This window comes from Delphinus delphis, chromosome 11 (genome assembly GCF_949987515.2).
Source record: "Delphinus delphis chromosome 11, mDelDel1.2, whole genome shotgun sequence".
Lineage (NCBI taxonomy): Eukaryota > Metazoa > Chordata > Mammalia > Artiodactyla > Delphinidae > Delphinus > Delphinus delphis.
Genome location: NC_082693.1, coordinates 44,786,545 through 44,807,552, shown reverse-complemented (window position 1 = coordinate 44,807,552; position 21,008 = coordinate 44,786,545). Strand labels below are relative to the sequence as shown.

The 21,008-nt window shown below is 59.3% G+C and overlaps 3 protein-coding genes across 3 annotated transcripts; 1 reads left to right on the top strand and 2 right to left on the bottom strand.

The window, feature by feature from the left end:
- Positions 1-1,217: 1,217 nt before the first annotated feature.
- On the top strand, positions 1,218-3,516 carry NDUFA4L2 (NDUFA4 mitochondrial complex associated like 2). The gene is made up of 4 exons (XM_060025060.1): positions 1,218-1,351; positions 1,714-1,802; positions 2,602-2,662; positions 2,786-3,516. Exons 1-4 carry the CDS (start codon positions 1,295-1,297, stop codon positions 2,840-2,842), a joined length of 264 nt encoding a protein of 87 aa, XP_059881043.1. The 5' UTR covers positions 1,218-1,294; the 3' UTR covers positions 2,843-3,516.
- A 166-nt stretch (positions 3,517-3,682) lies between these two features.
- On the bottom strand, positions 3,683-8,624 carry SHMT2 (serine hydroxymethyltransferase 2). The gene is made up of 12 exons (XM_060025056.1): positions 8,508-8,624; positions 7,320-7,517; positions 6,744-6,823; positions 6,363-6,563; positions 5,986-6,067; positions 5,777-5,899; positions 5,511-5,650; positions 5,039-5,204; positions 4,741-4,840; positions 4,501-4,656; positions 4,313-4,420; positions 3,683-4,190 (listed from the first exon to the last, which is right to left on the bottom strand). The coding sequence occupies exons 1-12, from the start codon at positions 8,538-8,540 to the stop codon at positions 4,063-4,065; spliced, it is 1,515 nt and encodes a 504-aa protein (XP_059881039.1). The 5' UTR covers positions 8,541-8,624; the 3' UTR covers positions 3,683-4,062.
- Positions 8,625-11,207: 2,583 nt separating this feature from the next.
- On the bottom strand, positions 11,208-20,585 carry NXPH4 (neurexophilin 4). Its single transcript, XM_060026289.1, has 2 exons — positions 20,466-20,585; positions 11,208-12,758 (listed from the first exon to the last, which is right to left on the bottom strand). Exons 1-2 carry the CDS (start codon positions 20,520-20,522, stop codon positions 11,895-11,897), a joined length of 921 nt encoding a protein of 306 aa, XP_059882272.1. The 5' UTR covers positions 20,523-20,585; the 3' UTR covers positions 11,208-11,894.
- Between the last annotated feature and the right edge of the window lie 423 nt (positions 20,586-21,008).

Below are 21,008 nucleotides of genomic sequence, written 5' to 3'. Positions count from 1 at the left end.
TCGGGACCCCGCAGCCTAATTACAGCCGCGCTTGTCAGCGCAGGAGGCTGGGGAGGTATCAGCTCGTGGCGAAAGCAGGAGGGCCCCCAGAAAGGGACTTTTCCCTCTCGGTGCTCTGAGGGGCACAGCGGTGGGTGCACAGCTCGCCCCTGCCTGGGCACCATGAGGCTCTGGAGGGGAGAAGTGAGAGAGCTCTGTAGGATGGGCTGCCAGGGCAGCAGTGGGGGAGGCAGGGAGGATGGAGGTTAGCGTGGAGTGGGGAGAGGTGGTTAGGGCTGCGCTCCTGGGTCCCTAGGACCCCAGTTTCCTGAAGACGGTGGCAGTGAGCTTTCCCACCCTGACAACATAGCATACACGAGAGTTCATACACCCCAGTTGGTCACGTAAAGGGAGGCAATCGCTCTACGACGCTTCTGTCTCTGTGTCTTTTTCTCTTTTCTCCTTCAACATCTTTTCTGTCTTTCCTCAGCTGTTTCCTTTACTCCATTCTCTTTCTCTCCATCACAGCCAGAGACAGAACGTGGCTTCCTTGGATGGCTAACCCAGGTAGGCAGGGGAAGGAAGTTTCTCTAGCCCCCAAACTTAACCAACTGATTTATTCTATTCTGAGTCAGGTGTAAGATAATACCCGGCTTCCCTGGCCTCCAAACACTGTTCCAGGCTAATCACAACACAACTTGGAGAAAGCAACTTGAAGAAACCACCCAGGACTAGAGCGGCTGGGGCAACTTTAGTGCTGTTGGTCTATCTGTCCCCCTCCTGTTCCCACTATAATGTGGAGGGAGACAGAACCAGGGCCCCCAAGACCTGCCAGCTCCTGGGTGGCTCTAGGGGTGTCAGGGAAGCATTACAGATGTCCTCATTCTTTCCTGGCCCCTCCTGGTCCCACCTGTGAACACTCCCACCTGCACTTTGCTGGAGGTCTGTCTGCCTGTCCCATGGTGAGTCCTTCCTCCCACTTCTGGATCCCCCTCAATCAGTCTGTGAGGCAGAGTCTGAGAGGCCTCTCCCTTGGACCAGCCCAAAGCCCAAAGCATGATGATGTCCCATGGGCCAGGGTCTGACCCCTTGGAGTGGAGAATGGATGAGCAGAAATGCCCCTGTTCCCCAACAATTCTCTTCCCAGCGAGCCTGGAACTGCCGTAGGGAGAGAGATTGGGGGCGGGGAAAGTCTGATGAAGCGGCCGGGCTGGGCCAGGCTGGGCTGGGCTGACCCCTCCCCAGAGAGGGGCGGGACCCCAGGAGGAGCAAGGGAGCAGGGACGCTGGAGAGGACCAGACACTGAAGAGGCGATATGGCAGGAACCAGCCTCGGAGCCCGCTTCTACCGGCAGATCAAGAGACATCCCGGGGTGAGTTTGGTCCCAGGAGCCATGATTCTACCTTCTAACTCTCTAGCTGCCCTGGTAACCCCCAAATCTCCCAGTACCCTGCCTCTTGCCTAGTTCCCCCAAAGCTCCTAATATTTCTTCAGGGTGCCCACAATCCATCCCTGCAATATGCCCTCCGTGTCCCTTGAATCCACCTCAGACAGACTCGCAATAGGTTGAGGAAGACTACGGCAAAAATGTGGTGTGGGAGGCTGCCGGTCCTCCCTCGCGGAAGGGAGGGGGCGCCAGACCCGGAGTGGGGGAGCGGGCGGGCCGAGCAGAAAAGCTTGTAAAGGGCGACTGGGAGGGGGCTGCCCCTGAAAGTTCCCTCTGTCTTCCCGCAGCTCATCCCGATGATCGGCTTCATTGGCCTGGGCATGGGCAGCGCTACGCTCTACTTGCTGCGACTCGCGCTGCGCAGCCCCGACGTCTGGTAAAGGCCGGGCTTGGGACGCAGGAAGGGGTCCTGGGTGGAGCAAGATGAGACAGGGACGCACAGGCCTCCCAGGAATGGTGGGAATGAGGGGTCCTCGCGGGAATCCCTAGGCAAGTGGTATCTCGGGGCTGGAGCCCGCTCCTGACCTGCGAGGCCCCCGCCTTCGCTCGGGCCCACCAGACAGCTCACTCCTCAGTGGCTGGAGACTCGGCCCGCTTTGGGCTGCGGAACTAGCACCGCTCCCGGCCGCGTTGCCATGGTGACGCCGCTCTGCTGGCCGCCGGTGGCCTTCTGGTACCTCTGTCTCGCCGCCCAAGCGCTGGGGGTGTGGCCGGGTGAGCTGCTGGGGGCGCCTTTGGGGCCGGGGCGGCGCGGAGACCGCAAGCCCCGCCAGAGGCGGCGGGAGTGTAGGGTCCTTCAGCACGCAGGAGCACCCACGGCGTTGTCTGAATTCGAGGCACATCACTACAACCCCAGCGCCTCGGGATTTCTGCCTGATTCCCACCGCTCTGCTCTATGGGGCTAACCTGGGGTGACAAGGAGCAGGCGGGAGTCCCTGGGCCGGGTTGTCACGTCTGTCACCTGGCCCCAGGCTGACAATGCTGACAGCCTTCTTGTCTCACTTGTCAGCACCCGCTAACGTGACCCCTCCCCTCTCAGTCTCTGGGAAATGCCCCCCACCTCCGCGGAAGAGGGGGCGTGCTGGGGCAGGGGCGCAGACCCTGCGGGTGCCCTGAGGCTCCAGAGTCCTAGCTCCCAAAGAGAAAACCCTAACCCTCCCCCTCCCTCTCCACAGCTGGGACCGAAAGAACAACCCGGAGCCCTGGAACCGCCTGAGCCCCAATGACCAGTACAAGGTAACTCCCAGTGGCTTCAGGGTTGCACCTCCGTCCGCTCATCTCTTGATCCCAGCTGGTGCCTCCCACCCCAGCAAAGGGAGGCCTGGGGCACTCGGTGCAACCCTCCTTTCTCTCCTGTAGTTCCTTGCAGTTTCCACTGACTATAAGAAACTGAAGAAAGACCGGCCAGACTTCTAAGCCTGGCTGCAGAGCACGTCGATGTAAACCACCACCAGCCAGCCTACTCATTTCTTCCGCTCTCCACCGTCCACCCCAGGGCACCACTCTAGCCACCCTGTCCAGCTCCTGCTTACACAGGCCAGTTCCCACGAGGAGGGGAGGCAGCTCCACCCCTACCCTCTTCCCTTGCTCCCAGCAGCGGAAGCACCTCTGACCCTCAGCTTCAGTCCCACGAGGGGGGAGGGAAGGGGGAGTTAGGAGGGCAGGCAGTAGCCTGGGCAACCCAAAAGGCCCATGCCAGTCCCCCTGCCTCGCGGGCCTCACAGGGTGTGGTGCACACTACGTGTGGAGCGTGGCCTACGTGAGAGCCAAGACCAAGCAGAGGCCTGAGTGCCAAGTGACGTGGCGGGCCCCACGTTCGCCCAGGCTCTGGGCACCAGCCCAGGGGCGGTGCTACTTTGGCTCGACTGGGCTCCACCAGGCTCGTCACTGACAGCCCAGCCAGCCTGTGATGAGGCACCTACGCCCAAGGAGGTGAAGCTCGTTCCTCCCAGTGCCCAAGCCCCCTGCTTCCTGTGCCAATGGGCACCCCCTCCCGCTTCACACCTGGGCCTCCCCCTGCCTTCCCCACCCCTCCCTGCTCCCCTCCGTCCCCTGGGATCAAACAGAAGCAGCCGTGGGCAAAATACAATTTCATTTAACAAATTGAATTTGCTCCGCCTGCTAATCATGTCTGGTGTCGGCTCTGATCAGAGGGAGAGGAGACTGCAGCCCCAGGGGTCCTTGTGGTAGTGGTGGGAGGGAAGGGAGGGACATGCTGAGGGAGACAAATCACCACCTGGCCCAGGGGACCCCTCCCACAGTAACAGAAGCTCAGGGCAGGTCAGCATTTTATTAGATAAAGATGAAAGAAGGGTGCCTACCCACTCCTTCCTCTGGCTCACAAGGGCAACTCCCCCCTCCCCAAGAGAGGGCAGGGAGTCTATAACACTGAGATAATGAGAGAGGTTAGGGCAGAAAGCCCCAAGCCTCTTCCTTCTAAGTCTTGTTACAAGAAGAAACCTCCTCAGCTACAAATCCTGGGAAGGGGAACTATACCCGCCTTTTCCCTTAAGTGGGCGGCCTTCCCCTCCTCCAGCAAAAAATTGGAAGATAGGCAGTTACCCCCACCCCTAACTTGTCCAGGTAGGGGGAAGAGGAATAAACGTCAGTCTGTGCGCTTCATTTCTTAGGTGCCTTCAGTGCTCATCAAAACCAGGCATGGGGAAGGCCTTGGCAAACTGCTCCACCCGTTGCCTGAGGTCAGCCAGCCGATGACTTGTTTCTGGGTCTTTGAGCAGGAAGGATTTGAAATCCTGGAGTTTGGCTAGAGATGGGGGAGAAAAAAAAAGTGGTCAGAGCTCTGGGGAAGGCCATTCGATCAGTTGAAGGAGGGGGGAGACAGTGAATGTAAACTGGGTGGGGGCAGGGGAGGGCTTGCCCACTCACCGGTCTTGCTCTTCACCTCCAAGCCGATGTTGACGCCTTCATCTATAAAGCCCACAACTTTCCGGAAGTCATCCTCACGGAACTGTCGAGAAGTCAAGGCTGGGGCCCCTGGGAGAGAGGCAGGAGAGGATTAGCATGGCCCAAGCCCACCTGGCAGCCACCCTTCCCCGCTGTAACCCAGGTCTCACCCAGCCGCAGGCCCCCAGGTGTGGTAGCACTTCGATCTCCAGGACAGGTGTTCTTGTTGGCCGTGATGGATACGAGTTCCAACACCCGTTCAGCTCGAGCCCCATCCAGGCCCTTGGGCCGCAGGTCCACCAGCACTAGGTGGTTGTCAGTGCCACCTGAGTGGGGACAGTAAGCAGGAAGTACTGAGTCCTGGGCCTCTGCCTGAGGGTAGAGAGGCTTTCACCTACCCCCTGGCTCACCAGACACCAGCGAGTAGCCTCGCTCTAGCAGGGCATCAGCCATGGCCCGAGCGTTCTTCAGAACCTGCAGGGAGTACTCCCGGAACATGGGGGTGCAGGCCTGGAGATGAGACAGCAGCACTGTCACCTTAAGCCCTGCCCCTTCTGCCCCTCCACCCCCAGCATAGTGTGACCCCATCCCAACCCCCTCCCATCCTGGCACCTCCCCCTTCCATCAGCTCCAACTTCAGTTGGCAAGGTGCAGGGTCTGAACCTGTAGGCCATGCCCCACCCACCCCACAAGAATAGGCTCCCCAACCTGCTTTAGGGCTACAGCCACTGCAGCAATGGCATGGTTGTGGGGACCCCCCTGCAGGGACGGGAACACAGCAAAGTTGATTCGGTCCTCAAACGTGTAAGGGATCTCCCGGCCCGTCTTGGGGTCCACAGCCCGCACCCCCTTCCGGTAGAAGATGAGTCCTGACCTGTGCAGGAGGTAGGCGGTCAGAAGCTAAGCGGAAAAGAAAGGGCAAGGGGGTGGGGAGAACAGAGGAAGCTGGCTGGCCCAGCCCCGCAGGCTCCAGAGTCCAGCACAGTTGTGCTCTGTGTGCTAGACTCCAGGGGCTGAGGGGAGCAGCCCTCACCTCCACCCCGAAACCCCCTGCCGGGGAACTGCCTCCACGGGCAAGAGAAGGAGAACTGTCATAGACAGGGCTTCTGGTGGGAACGAATTCCTCAGATCCAGCCCAACAACGCCCCGGGAGTGAAGGCAGTGAGAGGCAAGGCCTGACCTGGCCCCTCGAAGGGTCTTGTGAGTGGTGGTGGTGACAACATCCGCATGCTCGAAAGGTGAGGGGATCACCTTGGCAGCCACCAGGCCACTGATGTGGGCCATGTCCGCCAGCAGGTGTGCCTTGACCTCATCACACACCTGGGCAGGTACAGAGACAGGCCTCAGCCTGGGGAGGGCCCAGACAGGCCTGCCCAAGGCTGCCCCTCCTCCAAAATCTCCCCACCAGCCCTTAGGGAGGGGCGGGTACTCCAGCCCTCCACTCACCTCTCGCATGCGGGCGTAGTCGATGAGGCGAGCATAGGCACTGGTACCAGCTATGATGAGTCGAGGTCGGAAGAGCCGAGCAGTGAGTGCCAGCTGGTCATAGTCAATGAGGCCGGTTTTGGGCTGGACAGACAGACAAAAAGCTAAAGCCCTAAGAAGAAAGCAGGGCAGCTCCTCACAGCTCCCTCCCCACACCCTAGAGCACTCACATTCAGCTTATAGGGCATAGACTCGAAGAAGATGGATGTAGCTGAGATCCGCTTAACATCAGACATGTAGCCATGGGTGAGACTGGGAGGGGAGGAGAGGAAGTAGGCAGGTTCAGAGTGGAATAACTCTCAGACTTAGCCACTCCCTTCCTGCCCCACTCCAAAGGCCGGGGTCTCTGGAACACTGCTCCTAGCAGGCACCACCCTCATGGCTCTGGGCCCCGCTTTCTGGGGTCTTATCTTCCTCATTCACTGGAACTTGCAGGACTGGGAGAGCCCTGTTTCATCTGCATGGAACACAGTAGGTGTTCAACAAATTACTCTTCTCCCACGCCCATACTGCCTACAAGCCCATCACCCACCCCATCTATACTCACTGGCCCCCATCAGGCAGGTCCAGCCCCATGATTCGGTCATGAGGCTGCAGAAGGGCTGTGTAGGCAGCCAGGTTGGCTGGGGACCCCGAGTAAGGCTGGACATTGACTCCCCACTGAGCAGGATTCAGGTCAAAGGCCTCCAAGGCCCGGCGCTGACACAGCAGCTCGATTTCATCCACTACCTCTGTTCCTCCATAGTACCTGCAACGGGAGGGGAGTAGATCAGGGCACAGAGAAAGGGTTCCACCATCCCCCTGGACCAGCAGCAAAGGACTGGGAAGGCCACTTCTCTATGCACACTAGGAGGGTACAGGCAGGTGTCCCCCACTGGGATCACCATCCCTGAGGCTGTCCTCCAGCCTTCTGGTGCCTAGCCCTCACCTCTTGCCAGGATAACCCTCCGAGTACTTGTTGTTCAGACAGGACCCCAGGGCCTCCAGCGCAGCTCGGCTGCAGAAGTTCTGGGGTGGGGGAGGGGGCAATGTCAGAAGGTATTGAGCCCCCTTCCCTGGATCCCACAGCCCCATCATGCCAGAGCCCAGGCTGCAGGGAGGAGCCGGGTTCTACAGAAAGCTCTGTTCATTTAGGATTCCGTGCCAGGCCTGGGGCAGGCCCAGAGCAGCATCCTCAGAAACCCAGCTGCTGTGATAGGTGTCTCCAGCAAGGCCACCTGTCCAGTTGAACCTGTGCTTCCAAGCTTCTCTTTCCTCTTGGGATGGAAGAGGGACCAGACTAAACTATAGGAGCCCCGGGAGGCTCTGGAAGCTTTCTAATGCCCCATCCCATAAGCCAGACTGGCCCTGCCTTTGCTTCAGAGGTCAGTAAGAAGAGAGGAAGATGAGGTCCAGCAGGAAGGCCCTGAGTCTGAAAGGGAGAGCTGGAGAAATAGCAGGAAGATGACCTGTTACTTGCAGCACCCACGGTGGCCTAAGCCCTGGCCCCTCTCCCAGGCCCCACCTCTGAAGCAATGAGCTCCAGGCCACGACACTGCCTGTCCTTCTCTCTCCGTAGCAGCTCCCACATCTCAGGGTCACTGTCCGATAGACTCTCCTGGCCTGACCAGCCCTTGGTTGCTTCTCCAGTCTGGGTCTGGGCTGCCTCGCTGTGCTGGCACCGTATGGCCATCCTGACCAGCCGACCACATCTCCGCAGAGGCTGGGGGAGGAAAAGACAGGGTCAAAGAAAAAGTGCCCAGACAAAAACAGTCAACAACCCTCAGCCACGCTTATCAGGACCTCAGGCCCCACATCCAGCAGCCAGCTGTCTCGTCGGTCTGTTCCAGTTCTCACCACTCCCACCTCCACCTTCAAAAGCCAGTTCTAGAGCCAAGGTTGAGATCAATGTCCAGGGGGTGGTTCTGATTCGGTCCATTCACCTCACCTCAGACTCTCCCTCCACCTCTGCCCTTGAACCACTCTGCAAAGCCTCGGGCAAAGTCTGTCCTCTAGAAGCCTATGTCTCTGGAACTCAGGGGCGGTCCCCACCCACAGAAACACATGGTCTTCCTGCAGAGCCTTCACAAAGTGATACCCCAGTCAGGGTGGGAGGCAACCAAACTGGCAAAAGTTAGGGCAACGAGCTGGTGGTTTCCTGAGCAACGGAGGTGGCAGGGTAGACCTTCAGCAGCCCCTGGGGAAGAGGTGTGTGTACGGGGTTGGGGGTGGACTGCTGGCAGGGAAAGCCAAAACCCACATCTTGTCTTTTGTGCTCCCCACTCTTTCCACCTCCTTCCAGCCCACAGAGCCGCGGGACCCCTGATACAAGCAAGGGTGACCAGCTGCATCATTTGCATGGCTCAGAGCTCGCAGGAAAGACTTAGCTCGCCGGTCCAGGCCAGGAACCCCTCTCGCTGGCCAGCACAGGGTCCACAGTTCTCTTCCCTAATGCCACGTCAAATGGGCGGTCACAAGGCCCTGGGGCATCTGGCTACCGGAATGGAGAGGGGCCCCAATCACCCCGCGTGCGCCGGGGGTCTCAGGGACCCCCTAGTTGCACATTCTCCCTCCCCTCCCGCTCTCCCCTCCCGGAGGACCCAGACCACGTGCGTTTAAAAGCCAAGAGAACCCAAGTTTGTGAATAGTTAACTAGGATAGGAGGGGAGCTTACTTCCTACTAGTCACCCAGCCTCCGGAGCCCCATTCTTACCCGAGTCGCCCAGAGCAAAGAGAAGGGCAACATCGCAACCGGAGATGAAGGTCCCAGCAGGTCCAGGCACCAACTCCGGCCGGGGAAAACGAGGGGCTGGAAGAAGACTGATCGGAGAGCGCATGCGCGAAAAGAGCTGCTGGGAAGCCACAGAATTAGGGCGGGGTCTACGCATGCGTAAGGTGGACGCTTTATGGTCTTTTGGGAATTGTAGTTCTTTTTTCCCCTCTTCTTCACTTTCGTTTCCCGTCTGTGGCCCCAGGGTCAGAAGCTTTTGCCTGAAAGAAAAGAGATCCAGTGCCGCCCCATCTCCTCGTTGTCCTGAAGCTCTTCAAGGTTTTCTTTCTTTCTTTTTTTTTTTTCCTGTCTGTTGTCCAGACAGCAACAATTTATTGGGTGTCTCCTGAGTGAACCTAGCGTTATTAGGCTCTCTGGGAAATACAACGACTCCTATACAAGCTGAAGAGCCCTGCTGCACTGGAAAGCACCCTGGTTTGGAAGAGTGAGAGACCCAAGTTCAAGTTCCAGCTCTGGGACTAACTAGCAAATTAGCCTATTTGAGCTGCATTTTCCTCACTTATAAATCAATAATAAAATAACATGTGGGAATTATATGAAGCTGTATGTAAACATGCTCTTGGATGGATCATCCCCCCCTCATCCTCACAAACCTGCCTCCTCCGTGACCATCTCCTCTTTCCCTGGGACATCTGGGAGCTGACTGAGGTGCTCCCTCCTTTCCTTGCACTTGTTGAATTTTGTTACCAATTCATTCTTGCTGCTCCAGCAATCACGGAGCTCTCTTTGTATCCTAGGGCTATAGATCCTTGGAGCTGGAAGGGATCTTCCTTGTAGCCTGACTTCATCTGGACTCATCCTTTAGGGGAGGGACTCATCGATCCCTCCAGGAGTAGGTTCCCAAACCTGGACATCAGAATTGGCTGGGAAATGTGATATAAATATATGAGTGGGGAGCCTTTCCTCAGAGGTTCTAATTCAATGGATCTTAAGGAATGGGCATTTGCCCACTCACGCTGAAACACAACAAAACCTCTCCTTAGTGATTCTAATAAGCAGTGAATTTGAGAACCACTGCCTTACAACATTACAATTCATTCATTCATTCAGCAGACACATTGCGCCCCTTCACCATGCTAGGCATGCCATAGCTGTGGAAATATCAGAATAGGTCACTGACTGCTGGTCCATCAAGAGGTGAACAACAAATGCAATTACAGGCAGAGGCACCTTACTCTGCTCCCAGATGTCCAGATGTCCTAAGAGCAAGGAGAGGAAGAGGAGAGGATGGTGATTGGAGGAGATAGGTTTGTGAGTCAAAGAGGGGGAGGACAATCCGTCACAAAGCCTATTCACTTGCAAAGTCTCATTTAATCTCCAGAACACGCTATTTTATTATTGCTTTACAAGGGAGGAAACTGAGGCCCAGATGGGCTAATTTGCTAATTCCTGTCATTCCCACTTGGTTCTCATATCAGGCCTCAGAAGTCCCCCTTACTTAGCTCTAACCTCCTTCCCTCCCACTCTAGCCTCAGGTGCTTTCAGCTTTTTCCAGTAATAAGCTTGGTGTTGGGAGTCTGCTGGGTTCCTCTCCTTCTTATAATCTCTGACCCAGAACCACTTCCCACCTTCCTCTTCCTTTCAGTTGATCCTGTTATCCATCCATCCATCACCTATTTATTTTCCCCATACTGACTTTTCCCTCCCAGGTGTGTCTGGGTGAGACTCACCTCCGACTCAGTTTCCCGCTGGAGCCAGTGGCAATCCTCTGGAGAACACTGCTCTCTTCCAGTTTTACCTTGACCCAGGACTCAAGGCGAAGGAAGGCTGAAGACGAGGTGTCGTTCTGTGCCTCAGCTAGTCTGTACCTCCTCCCTCGCCCCAGTCAGGGGTCCCGAGGGGAGGCGGGGAGTGGTGGGGCTGAGGTTGAGAACTGCTAATGAAGCCGCAGCCAATTAACGCCCGGGCCAGGGCTGGGGGAGGATAAAATTAGCAGCTGTGTCGACAGGAGTGAGCTGGAGGCGGGGTGGGTGGGGAGGGTGGGCAGCTGGCTGAAGGGGCCCTTGTTTGCGTTTGCAGACGGCAAGCAGCAGCGACGCTGCTGGGCTCTCCAAACTCGCTCTCGTCCCTTCCCCCACCCCCTCGTCTCAGGCCTCCCTGCCTCTCTCCCTCCCTCCCCCAACCGTCTGCAAACTCAGCGCCCACGGAATTAGGAAGGAAAAGGAAGATCGATGACTCCAGATGCTGAAAACACCGTTCCCCTCCCCCCGCCCCACCTGCCGCCTCCCGCCAGCCCCGCGGAGCTTAGCAGGTTGTCAGCGCTCTGCCTACGCTGTCCCTTACATCTCCATCCCATTCGAGGCCTTATACCTCCTCCCCCAAAATAGCCCGCTGGTGGTCCGCTGTCAGGTCTAATTCCCATCCTATTTTCGGCAGCTTCACTTCGCCCACCTCTGGGAGGAAAATTCCCACCTCAGGCAGGGCTCCAACCCCAAGGGTCGTCCTCATCTGTATCTGATCTGGCCTTGGATGACCTCCAAGGTGCTAGCTCCGTCAATATTTGCCTCAGTTTCCCCACGAGCCGCCGAGGAAGGAGGCCCTGGCCAGGTCTCTGCCAGACATAAACCCACACCACCACCACCCCCTTCCCTACAAAGGTCTCACACAGACGCGTATTGGATTTCACTTTATTTTGTTCCCTTTCCCGTCTGTTTTGGTGTAGGAAAAAAAAAACATCACCGAGAGGAAGCAGCCGGAAAGGTGGAGCAGGATGGCAAGGACCGGAGGGAGGCGGGCGGAGGGCAGGGGCCGGGTCGATCGCCTATGCCCACGAGTTCTGCTTCCGCTACCCTAATTATTGGGGTTTCGGGGAAAGGGGGACAGGCATACGGCAAGCAGAGGGGATGGGAATAGGCCACGGTTTATAGGCCTTTATGGTCTTTACGTGGGTACAGGGTGGAGGACAAGTACCTGGGGGTAAGAAAGTCAGGGTGGGATGAGGGTGCCAGGCCAGGCGTTATTAAAGCTGCGGGCAAGGGGAGTATCCAGCCCAGCGCCAGGGCGTAAAGAGGACCCAGTGTGGACGCAGGAGACGCTGGGACCGCCTCCAAGCCCCGCCTATTCTGGGGCTGCGCTCTTGCTCCTCCACTTTGGGCTGTAGCCAAGGGGGCTACCCCCAGCCTCATGGGCACTCCCAGTAAGGAAAAGGGGACCCGCGCAGACTGATGGTCCCCGGGAGGGCTGTTTCTCTCCGCCCCAGAGTGGAAAGGGTGGACGCGGCCACAGGAGCTGCGGGGTACGGGGAGAGGTCCCACTTAGGGAGTCCGGGATTTCGCGGGAAGCTCACGGCCCGGGAGAGGGCGGGGCGCGCTATCCAAAGTAGGGGTGCTCGCTCTGGAAGTTATAGTCTGGGCACACCTTCTGCACCAGTTTGTAGTCAAAGCTGAGGAAGGAGACGAAAATGCAGATGACTTTGAAGGGCTTGGCACAGAGCCAGGCGGCCTGGCTCTGCGTATGCTCGGTGAAGCACACCTGCGATGGGTCGTACAGGCACGGGCGGTGCTTGCGAGCGCGGTTCGTCTTCTCATACTCCACGTGGCAGTTGAAAGCGCGTGACTCTTTGGTCCCGGGCACTCCCAGCGCGCCCCCAAGCGGACCCGCCAGCGCGCCCCCGAGGGTGCCCCCTAGCCCCGACCCCGCGGCCGCTAGCCCCAGCGGGGGCCCCAGCCCAGGGAGCACCCCCTCCAGGGCCAGCGTAGACTGCAGAGGGTGGGGAGCGGGCCCCGGCAGCCAGACGCCCCCAAACTCGACACGCTTGGAGGGCGGCACGATGCTGACGCTGAGGTTGCCCAGGCTGGACGAGTTGTGGCGGAAGTACACGCTGAAGGTACCGTTCACATGGTCAACTATCTTACCCGTCACCAGCAGCGAGAACTTGAGAGTGTGCACCCGGAAGTAGAAGTCTCCCCAGCCGAAAATTTTTTTGGCGCGGGCCGCTTTGATAGACGGCTTTCTCTTGGTGCGCTGCACGGGGGCCCCCGCCACCCCAGCCCGGGCCAGTGTCCGGGTGTGGTTAGCCGGCCAGGCCCAGCTCCAGGCACGGGCGGTGCCCAGGCCGTCGGAGGACCTCGGCGGTGCCGGGAGCCGATGGCCAGGGGCTCCCTCTCCGGCCGTGGCCGGGCCCAGCTCCAGGTACTGCGGCCTCCCGGACTCTGGTATCTGGGCACTGACGGCCTGTGGACGAAGAAAGAGGAAAAGAGAGCCGCTGGGGTTGTCTGGGGCCACCCGCCAGGGCCACGCCAGTCCCTCTCCACAGCCGCTAGAAAACCAAATGGAATCGGGCCGCCCGGAGCAGTTGCTCAGGGAGTGCGCATTCGAGTGGGCCTGCAGCCCTTTCACGCTGTGCGGTCTCGCCTCAATTTCTACATCTGTGAAATGACACTGAGAATCCTTGTGTTCTCAGAACTCTGATGAGGGCTGAGAAAGCCAAAAAGGCCAAAGCCAATGTGGGTTTGAATAGGGAGTGGAGCTGTGGACTCGGGCTTGGTTGGGAGTAATGGGCCAGGGAGAAGCTGGACTCCGGCAGAGGGAGGCCATGACCACTGTCAATGTCCAGCATCAAGAGTGAGACCTCCCAACACTTTTGCCAAGACCAGGGTCCCCCCCCCGGGCCTCAGCCTCTACTCCCTTGTGTGGAGAAGCAAGGGAAACCAATGGAGCTGCAGAGAGCAGTGGAGAGTCTGGGTGCTGTGGGTTGAGGCTTGGGAGCTATGTGGGCACCCCTCTCTGCCTCCAGCACTCCTGATGTGGGGGAGGCCGCCTGGTGGTCTCCCTGGGCTGGGAGCGTGCTGGAAGACCACCCCCTGCCTACCCCTACCCGTCTCCGTGTGTCTCAGGTGGCCACGGATCTGGGAGACAGCATGGGGGAGTACAAGATGGATCCAGAGACGAGAGCTGCCCGGGCAGGCCCGGGCCATCAATTATCTGGGGCGGAGCGGGGGTGTGCGTGGGTGTGTGGGGTGGTGGCCGGGAGTGAAGGAGACGCGAGAGAGCCAGAGGAAGAAATATGGAGATGCTGGTCCAGCGAGGAGAGGGAGAGGAGCCGTGCATGTCAGAGTGTCAGTCAGACTGTGCTGGCTGTGGCCATTCAGTGTGGCCCTTACTGCGTGTGGGTTCGGCTTGGGGGGCAGGGAGTACTGCGTGTGTCAGTCTGGGGTGGTTGTATTTCTGTTAGCCTGAGAGGGTTGTACATATGTGCCTGCCTGCCTGGAGTGATGACTCTGTGTGTGTGTGTGTGCGCGTGTGCTCGTCTCAACCTATGCTGATGGGTGTGTATGTGTCTGCCTGTGCATGGTGGGTGTGTGTGTGTGTCCATGTGTATCTGTATGCCCCTGTGTATCAGTCTGAGGAGGCTGTGTTATGTGTGTCTGCCTGCTTGTGGTGGCCGAATGTCTGTTGTACTAGTCTGTGATGGCTATGTATAGGGGTCCGGGTTGCATATGTGCTTGGGTTGGCTGTGTCTGTCTGTCTGTGTGTGTTGATCTGAGTGAGGCTGTGTTTCAGTTTGTGGTAGTTGCATCTGTGTGGCTGGTGTAGTTGTATGCCTGGATTGGCTGTATATCTAAGGGTGGCTGTGTGTGACTCACTGAGGGTGTCACTTTCCCTGTGTGAGCTCCTATCATCCTCTGTGCATGTGTCAAGCTCTTTCTCAAGGGTGTGTGTCAGTGTGTCCACAATGATATAACAACTGTGGTTTCGTTCTGTTCCCCTGGGGGGTGCATATGTGTGAGTTGTATATGAATGGTCTGGGGAGGGGGCGTCCCACACTGGCCTGCAGGGTGAGCTTTGGGTAGGTAAAGAGGCCAGGCAGCATGGGTGTCCCCCTCTGTTTGCATACACCATGTGTCCACAAGGGACAGGAATGGCAGAGTCAAGCTGCTGGGCTAGAATCTCCACCGCCTGGTCCCCATTCCCGCAGCTCTGCGATCCCGGGTTATTAATGCCGCCGCCACCCGCTCATCATACATATTTATCACCCCCCTCATTCCTCCTCCCGTCCATCTCTCCTCCCAGCTCAGGTGAGGGGGGCGGGAGCGTCAAGAGTGATTGACTCAGACTGACAAGCTTGAGCAGGCAGCTAACCCCCGGAGGGTGGGCCTGAGAGGGGCTGAGGGGAAGGGGTCCAGGGCCACGGGGGAGGGGGAAAGGGCCTTCCAGGAGGAGGGGGCAAGGCCCCAGGAGGTGGGCTTAGAGAGGGCAGGGCCTGAGCCCTGGAGGAGGGAGTGTGTGAAGCTTCCAGGGGAAGTCAAAGAATGGTTGGGGGCGAGTCGTTTGAACTCTGACACCTAATCTTCTCACCCCTCTGGGCCCAACCACTAGCTCTTTCCAGGGCATCCAGCGGTGCCCAAGCCTGCTTTTATGACCCCGAATGCCTCTGAGCTATCCCCTCCCAGCACACCCCAGCAGCACCAGACGTCCTGCACCCAGTGCTGGACCTGTCGACTGCTTCAGTCCAGCGACTCCTCCCAGGCAGGGGCTGGGAGAGGCAAGGCGGTTTGGCTGGGCTGTGAGGGGTGCCAGGTGTCCCCCCACTCTGATCCCAAATTGCTGCCTGCGCTTCTCTGATCCTGGCAAATCCCTGGGCTTTGGGCGCCCGCGCCCCCCACCCCCCGCTGCAGACAGCCAAGATAAAAGGGAAGAGGTGCGGGGCTGGGGCGGTGGGCGGCCGAAGCCACCCTGTGCGGAGAGCTCAGTCAGGGAGGGGCGAGAGTCTTCGAGGAAACGAGCCGAGAAATGGGAACATGGAATCAAATCAAATCAAATCCTCCCTCTGGCTTCCTTGCCCGCACGCTCGCTCTCCCTCTCTTGCTCTCCCTCTCCCTCTCACTGTTTTTCCATCTCTCTCTCTCTCCCTCTCTCAGTCTCTTTTTGTCTCTGTCTCTTCCTCACTGTCTCTAATTTTCTCCTTCTGTGATTCTGCTTTTCTCTCTGTTTCTGTCTGTCTGTCTAACTGTGGTACTTTCCCTCTATCCTTCAGATTGTCTCCAACCGTGGGTGGGGTTGGGAGGGAGGGGAAAGCAAGGTGATAAGGGAGTCCGTCTTTGCCTAGAATCCATGGTGCTGTCCCTCCCCCTCTACGAATGAGAGTGGGAGCAGGGTGTTGTCTGAGGAAGGGTCCCGCTCACTTCAGAGCTGGTTTAATTAAGATAATTGGGTGCAGTGACATTTGCGGAGGGGAGAGGCTAGCCTGGTTGTCGTCTTAGGGGGGCAGGAGGGAGTGGGAGGGTGAGGATGGGGGTGCGCTTCACCAGACGCCTCCGGGCCCTGGCGGGGCGGGAGCCGAGCCAGGAGTGCTTTGCCCCCAAGGCAGCGAGCTCACGCATTGGAGGGGAGTTGAGGCTGCCTTTTGCTGCTGAACAAACTCCACTGGGGTGGGGGTGGGGGCTCTTTTGGGACGGGACCGCTGGGAATGCGGGAGGATCAGGCTGTCGGCCCCCCAGCCGCATTGCAGGGCACACCTCCCCCAGGCCTCCAGACCTGTCGGTGGCTTCTCTCCTGCTGTGTGGGTCAGGCGGGGTGGCTCAGGATTCTGACTGGGGGAGGGGATGGCACCCTGTGGCTGGGGAGGTGCAGTGCTTCCAGGCCTGGGCTGGGGAAGGAGAGGGAAGAGCGTACTGAACCCTTGCACCTAGAAAGAGGTGCAGGCACCGCAGTCAGGGTGGGTGAAATAGCCAGGGTCTGGCTGGGAACCAGGGATAGAGACGGGGGTGAGGACAGAGGTGGGGTGGACTGGACAGGCTGGGGTGAAGACTGGGACAGAGATGGAGGGGGACTGAGCAGGCACAGGTATATGGTGCAGAGATAAGGATGGAACAAGGACAGGCATTGGAACAGGGACGAAGAGATCAGAAATGGTGGACAGGCATTGGGCAGAGACTAGGATGCAGATGGGATAGGGGCCAGGAGAATGAAGATGGGGGAACAGAACAAGGTGGGAACTAAAATGGGGATGGAGGAAGACAGGGATGGTGGATGAGGGATGGGCATTGGGGAAGATGAGAGTGGGATAGGGACCGGGAGATGGGGGTGGGAACAGAAACGGGGGATGGGAAATGGTTATTGGGCAGAGACAGGGATACTGAGGGATGTAGAGACCCAGGGGATGGAGTTGGGGATGGGGAATGTGAATGGGGACTAGAATGGGAAATGGGGGACAAGGAAGGAGATAAGAGACAGGGAGACAGGAGCTGAGGACAGGTATGGGAGACAAGTCAGAGGAAAAGGCAGAAGACCGGCAGGATCAGGCTATGGGAGGGGGCCAGGCAGGTGGAGGCGAAGATACCTCCTTCCAGACCCTACTATAGCTATAGCGTGAGGGGGCGGGGATCGCCGGTGGGGCGGGCTCTGCCCTTGGGCAGGGCGCTTCCTCCCCCTCAGCCCCGCCTGCCCGCCTGCTCGTGGCCTGCAGCGCAAGGCTCACCGTTATCTGAATTTTGATTTTATTTTATTTTATTTTATTTCCCTGCTTCCCAGAGCCGGCGCAGTCCCCCCGGGAACGGCCACCCCCCGCCCCCCGCCCTGCGCCTCACTTTATTATTGCAATAAATGTGCCTATAAAGGCGCGGGCTCCGGGGCGCGGTGGGGGGGTGGGAGCCGCGGAGCTGGGATGTAATTTCCCGAAGCTGGAGCCGGAGGGGGAGTGGGCGGGGTGGAGGTGGAGGAGGGGTAGGCGAGGGAGAGGGGGAGACTCGCCAATTTCCAGCGCTCAAGGCAGCGCTCCCTGCTCCCCATCCCCGCCCCGCAGCTCGTTCCCACCCGGAGCCCCGCGACTCCCCACTGCGCCCAGCCAACCTTGAGCCCTGGGACCCCTCCCCCATGACTGACCCTGCCCTCTCTCTGTTACCCTGTCCCCCGTCCTGGCCCCCGCCCATGTGGAGTTCCAGGGCTCGGTCCAAAGTTCCGCATCTCCTCGACGATGACTTAATCTCTGACCCCTAGGATGTCCCCTCCACTTACCTGGTCTCTCTGAACGTTTATCTCGCCCCTTCCCAAAGACCCTGTCTCTGACCCCAGTGACCCTTCTTTACGTTGTTTCTGTCCCCCAAGTACCTCACCTCTTCCCCAGCCACCCTGTCCTGGACCTCCAGCTCCTCCCCCACCCCAAACCTAAGACCGTTTAAATTCTTCTTTCCGCGGGTGCCCCTCCCATACGCGCAGGCCCTGGCCCGAGGGAGCTATCACAGCGCCCACCTCGCCTGTGTCCCTGGCCCAGCTGCGGCCCCTGATTACCCCCAAATCCCTGCGGACAGCTCTGGGCCCTGGCCCAGACTGCATGTGCCTAAGTGGCCCAGCCAGAGATTAGCTGGGGGACTAGAGGGGAATATGGAGGCAGGAGGGGGTGGCTAGATGCAGGGCTGGGGCCAGCCAGTGCTGAGAGACTCAATTCAGCCTAATCCTTCCCTGAGGCATGATAGAGCTGGAAGGTCCCACGGGGCCCCGCCCCTGCCCTCCCCCAGCTAATTAGTAATTAGTGATTAGTGATTAGTGACTATTGATCGCATGCTGCTTCTCCCAGTAGGCGGCTGCTTTGGCAAGGGGTGGGGAAGACCAGAGAAAGAGAGAGGAGTCAAAGACAGTGTTAGAAAGATCCTGAAGGAGACCTGGGCCAGAGCCCCAGGGGCAGTGGAAGCCAGGAGTCGCAGGCCCCGAAAGGAGACCGGGAGCCTGGAGCACGGAGGAAGGAGGGAGAGAGCTCCTGAAGGACGGGCAAGTGAGCGCGGCATGGGAGAAGGCAGGGTTGTTAATGTTGGACAATTAGGGTTTCCCTGTAAACTGTGCCCCACCAGCCTCTTACCCAGTGTCAACCCAGTGCCAGCTCTGGCGCTGAGACAGCCCTGAGCACACGCGCACGCACGCACACACACACAAGCCACACTCAGATACATGAACACATCCTGAGGCTCACACTCAAATGCACTCAAAATGACAAGAAAGCAGATACACACTCACAAGCCTCGGAGACTCACATGCAGACAACACATGCACCCCAACACACATACATCCACCAGAGACACACCTCGGGGTAAACACACGAGCACACCCCGTACTCACAAGTGCACACAAGCGCACACAGATACTCAGACACACGCTTTCCTACACACACTCCCGCACGCAGTTATACATATTCACGCACCCACGGTCTGTACATACATGTAAGCACAGCTTCTCACATGCACACAAGCTGGACTAAATGGCAGATACACTCTCCCCCACGGACTCCAACACGGAGGCCCACAGCGGGAGCTCTAGCACACTCAGACACAGCCCCATCGCTCACATCCTCACGCTTACTCTCCCTCAAGTCTTCACCAGATGTTTCATTCCCCTTCAGGGGGCAAAGGAAATTAAACCAGATAGGTCCACAGGGGAGTTTATTTGATGGGGAGAGGGGAGAGGAGAGTGGGGAGGAATTAGAAAGGAGGGGCAGGGGAGTACCATCCATCCCCACCACCTCTCCCCCGGGGCCTTCACACCTGGGTCGGTTGTGGGACACAGACCCCCTCCCACAGGCAGCTCTATGGGCAGAACTAGGCAGCAGGTCCAAAAGAAGCTCCTGCCAGTGGAAGCAGTTTTTGTGGAGGGGGCTCCTCTGCCCACCTTCCGGCTCAAGGTCACCAGGCGGGTTTGGGAGAATCAGGGAGCTCCATCGCCAGCGTCACTAGGGCAGCCCCTGCCCTGCTGGAGCTGCTGAGTGCGATCTGGCTGAGCAGGTGGGGGTCCAGGTGTGTGGGGAGAACTACACCCCTTCCAGATTCTGCAGGGTCTGGGAGTTGGGGTGTAGCGAGTAGGGGTTTAGGGAGCCACCTGTCTGCCCCAAACTGGGTAGGTCACACTTAGGGTAGGAAACAGTTAAGTCAGAGACAGGGGAGCTGATGGAAGAAGATAGGGGTCCTGGGCCTAGGCCCCCATTATGGGACTCACGGCGGGGCACAGATGGCTGCCCTGTGAAGCAGGCACACTTGCACTCACCCCTTCAGAGCCAACACCACACGCCACACCAGCAGACACGCACCCTGGACCCCAGCACTAGACACCCAAGCCTGGCTGCCCCGGACACAGGCACGCACACAGGTGCACACGCTGACCCCCGCACTCCACACCAGCACACACGAGCGCGCCGTGTACACAAATCGAAGCCTACAAGTCGGGAGGGAGGCAGATCAAGTCGGGGCCCCTTTAGCCTCTGTCTTCGCCCTGGAGCCTCAGGGAAGGAGGCAGCCTAGGGAGATGGGGGCGAGGACAGGACAGGAGGAGAGACTCTTTCCAGACAGCCCTTACCCCCTACCCGCCGGGCGTGAGAGAGGGGTGTGTCTGTGAGGTTGTGCAGGGGAGATGGTGTCTCCGCGGGAAATGTGATGGGAGACTGTAGCCAAGTTCGGCGGTATCTGTGTGAGTCCGTGTGTGCGCGCGTGTGTTCGAGCTGTGTATCCTCGGAACACAGTGCCCACCTGGCATTGTGACAAGGGCAGAGAAGAGAAATGAGAAGGCGGGGGTGGATGGGCGGAAGGACAGACAGCGAGGAAGGCGAGCGAGGTTGGCGCGGAAAGACGGCAAGGCTGACACCCTGCTGGCTTGTCTGTCTGTCTCGCACTCCCGCTCCGTCTGGCGCACTCGCGGGTCGGGCTTCGTCCCCTCCCGCGCCGCGCCTGGAGCGGGATCCGAGTCAGGCCTCCACCCTGGCACCAGCCCCCCGGACCCTCAGCCAACTTGAGCTGGGAGAGCGCCTATCCTGAATCGGGAATCTGTCTGTCCGCGTCCCCCACGCCGCGCAAAGTTCGGAAGCTCCGAGCGGGAGGCGGGGCGGGCGTACGGAGCCCCTCGCACTCTGGGACCTTTGCGTCCCGGACCCCAGCGCTCGCGCTACCGCAGGGCAGCCCTTACCTTCCTCAAGAGCCACGGGCCAAAGAGCAAGAGAAGCCATTCCGGGAGCAGCCGCATCTTCCCGGGAGGCCAGGCGGGGCGGGCGGGGCGGGTCCCGGGCAAACGGGAACCGGGCCTGAGGTCGAGGGCGCGGGGTGGCTGCCGAAGCGGCGGGAGCGGGCGGCGCGGCCCGCGGACTGAGCGGCAAGAGGAGCGGAGAGCGGCGCTGGGGGCGGGGCGCGGGCGGGGGAGAAAGTTGGGTCTGACTCGGGCGGGCTGGGGGGCGGGGCTCCGCGGAGCTCCAATCCCGGCCGCGCCCCGCGCGCCCCCTCCCGCCCAGCTGGGGGCACCGAAGGTGACTTTCATCCCGACACGCCCCAGACACGCCCCCGGCCCAGGTGCGAAGGGGAGAGGGCTGAGGGGTTCGGGCACCCTGTATCCTAGAGGCTGGGTCTGTGCACCGCTGAGGAATAGGGCCGGGAGTGGGGCTCGAGGCTCCGGGACCTTGTTCCTGAAGCGGGGCATGGTGGAGCAGGGGCCTGGGGAGGCTCAGCGGCCCAGCAA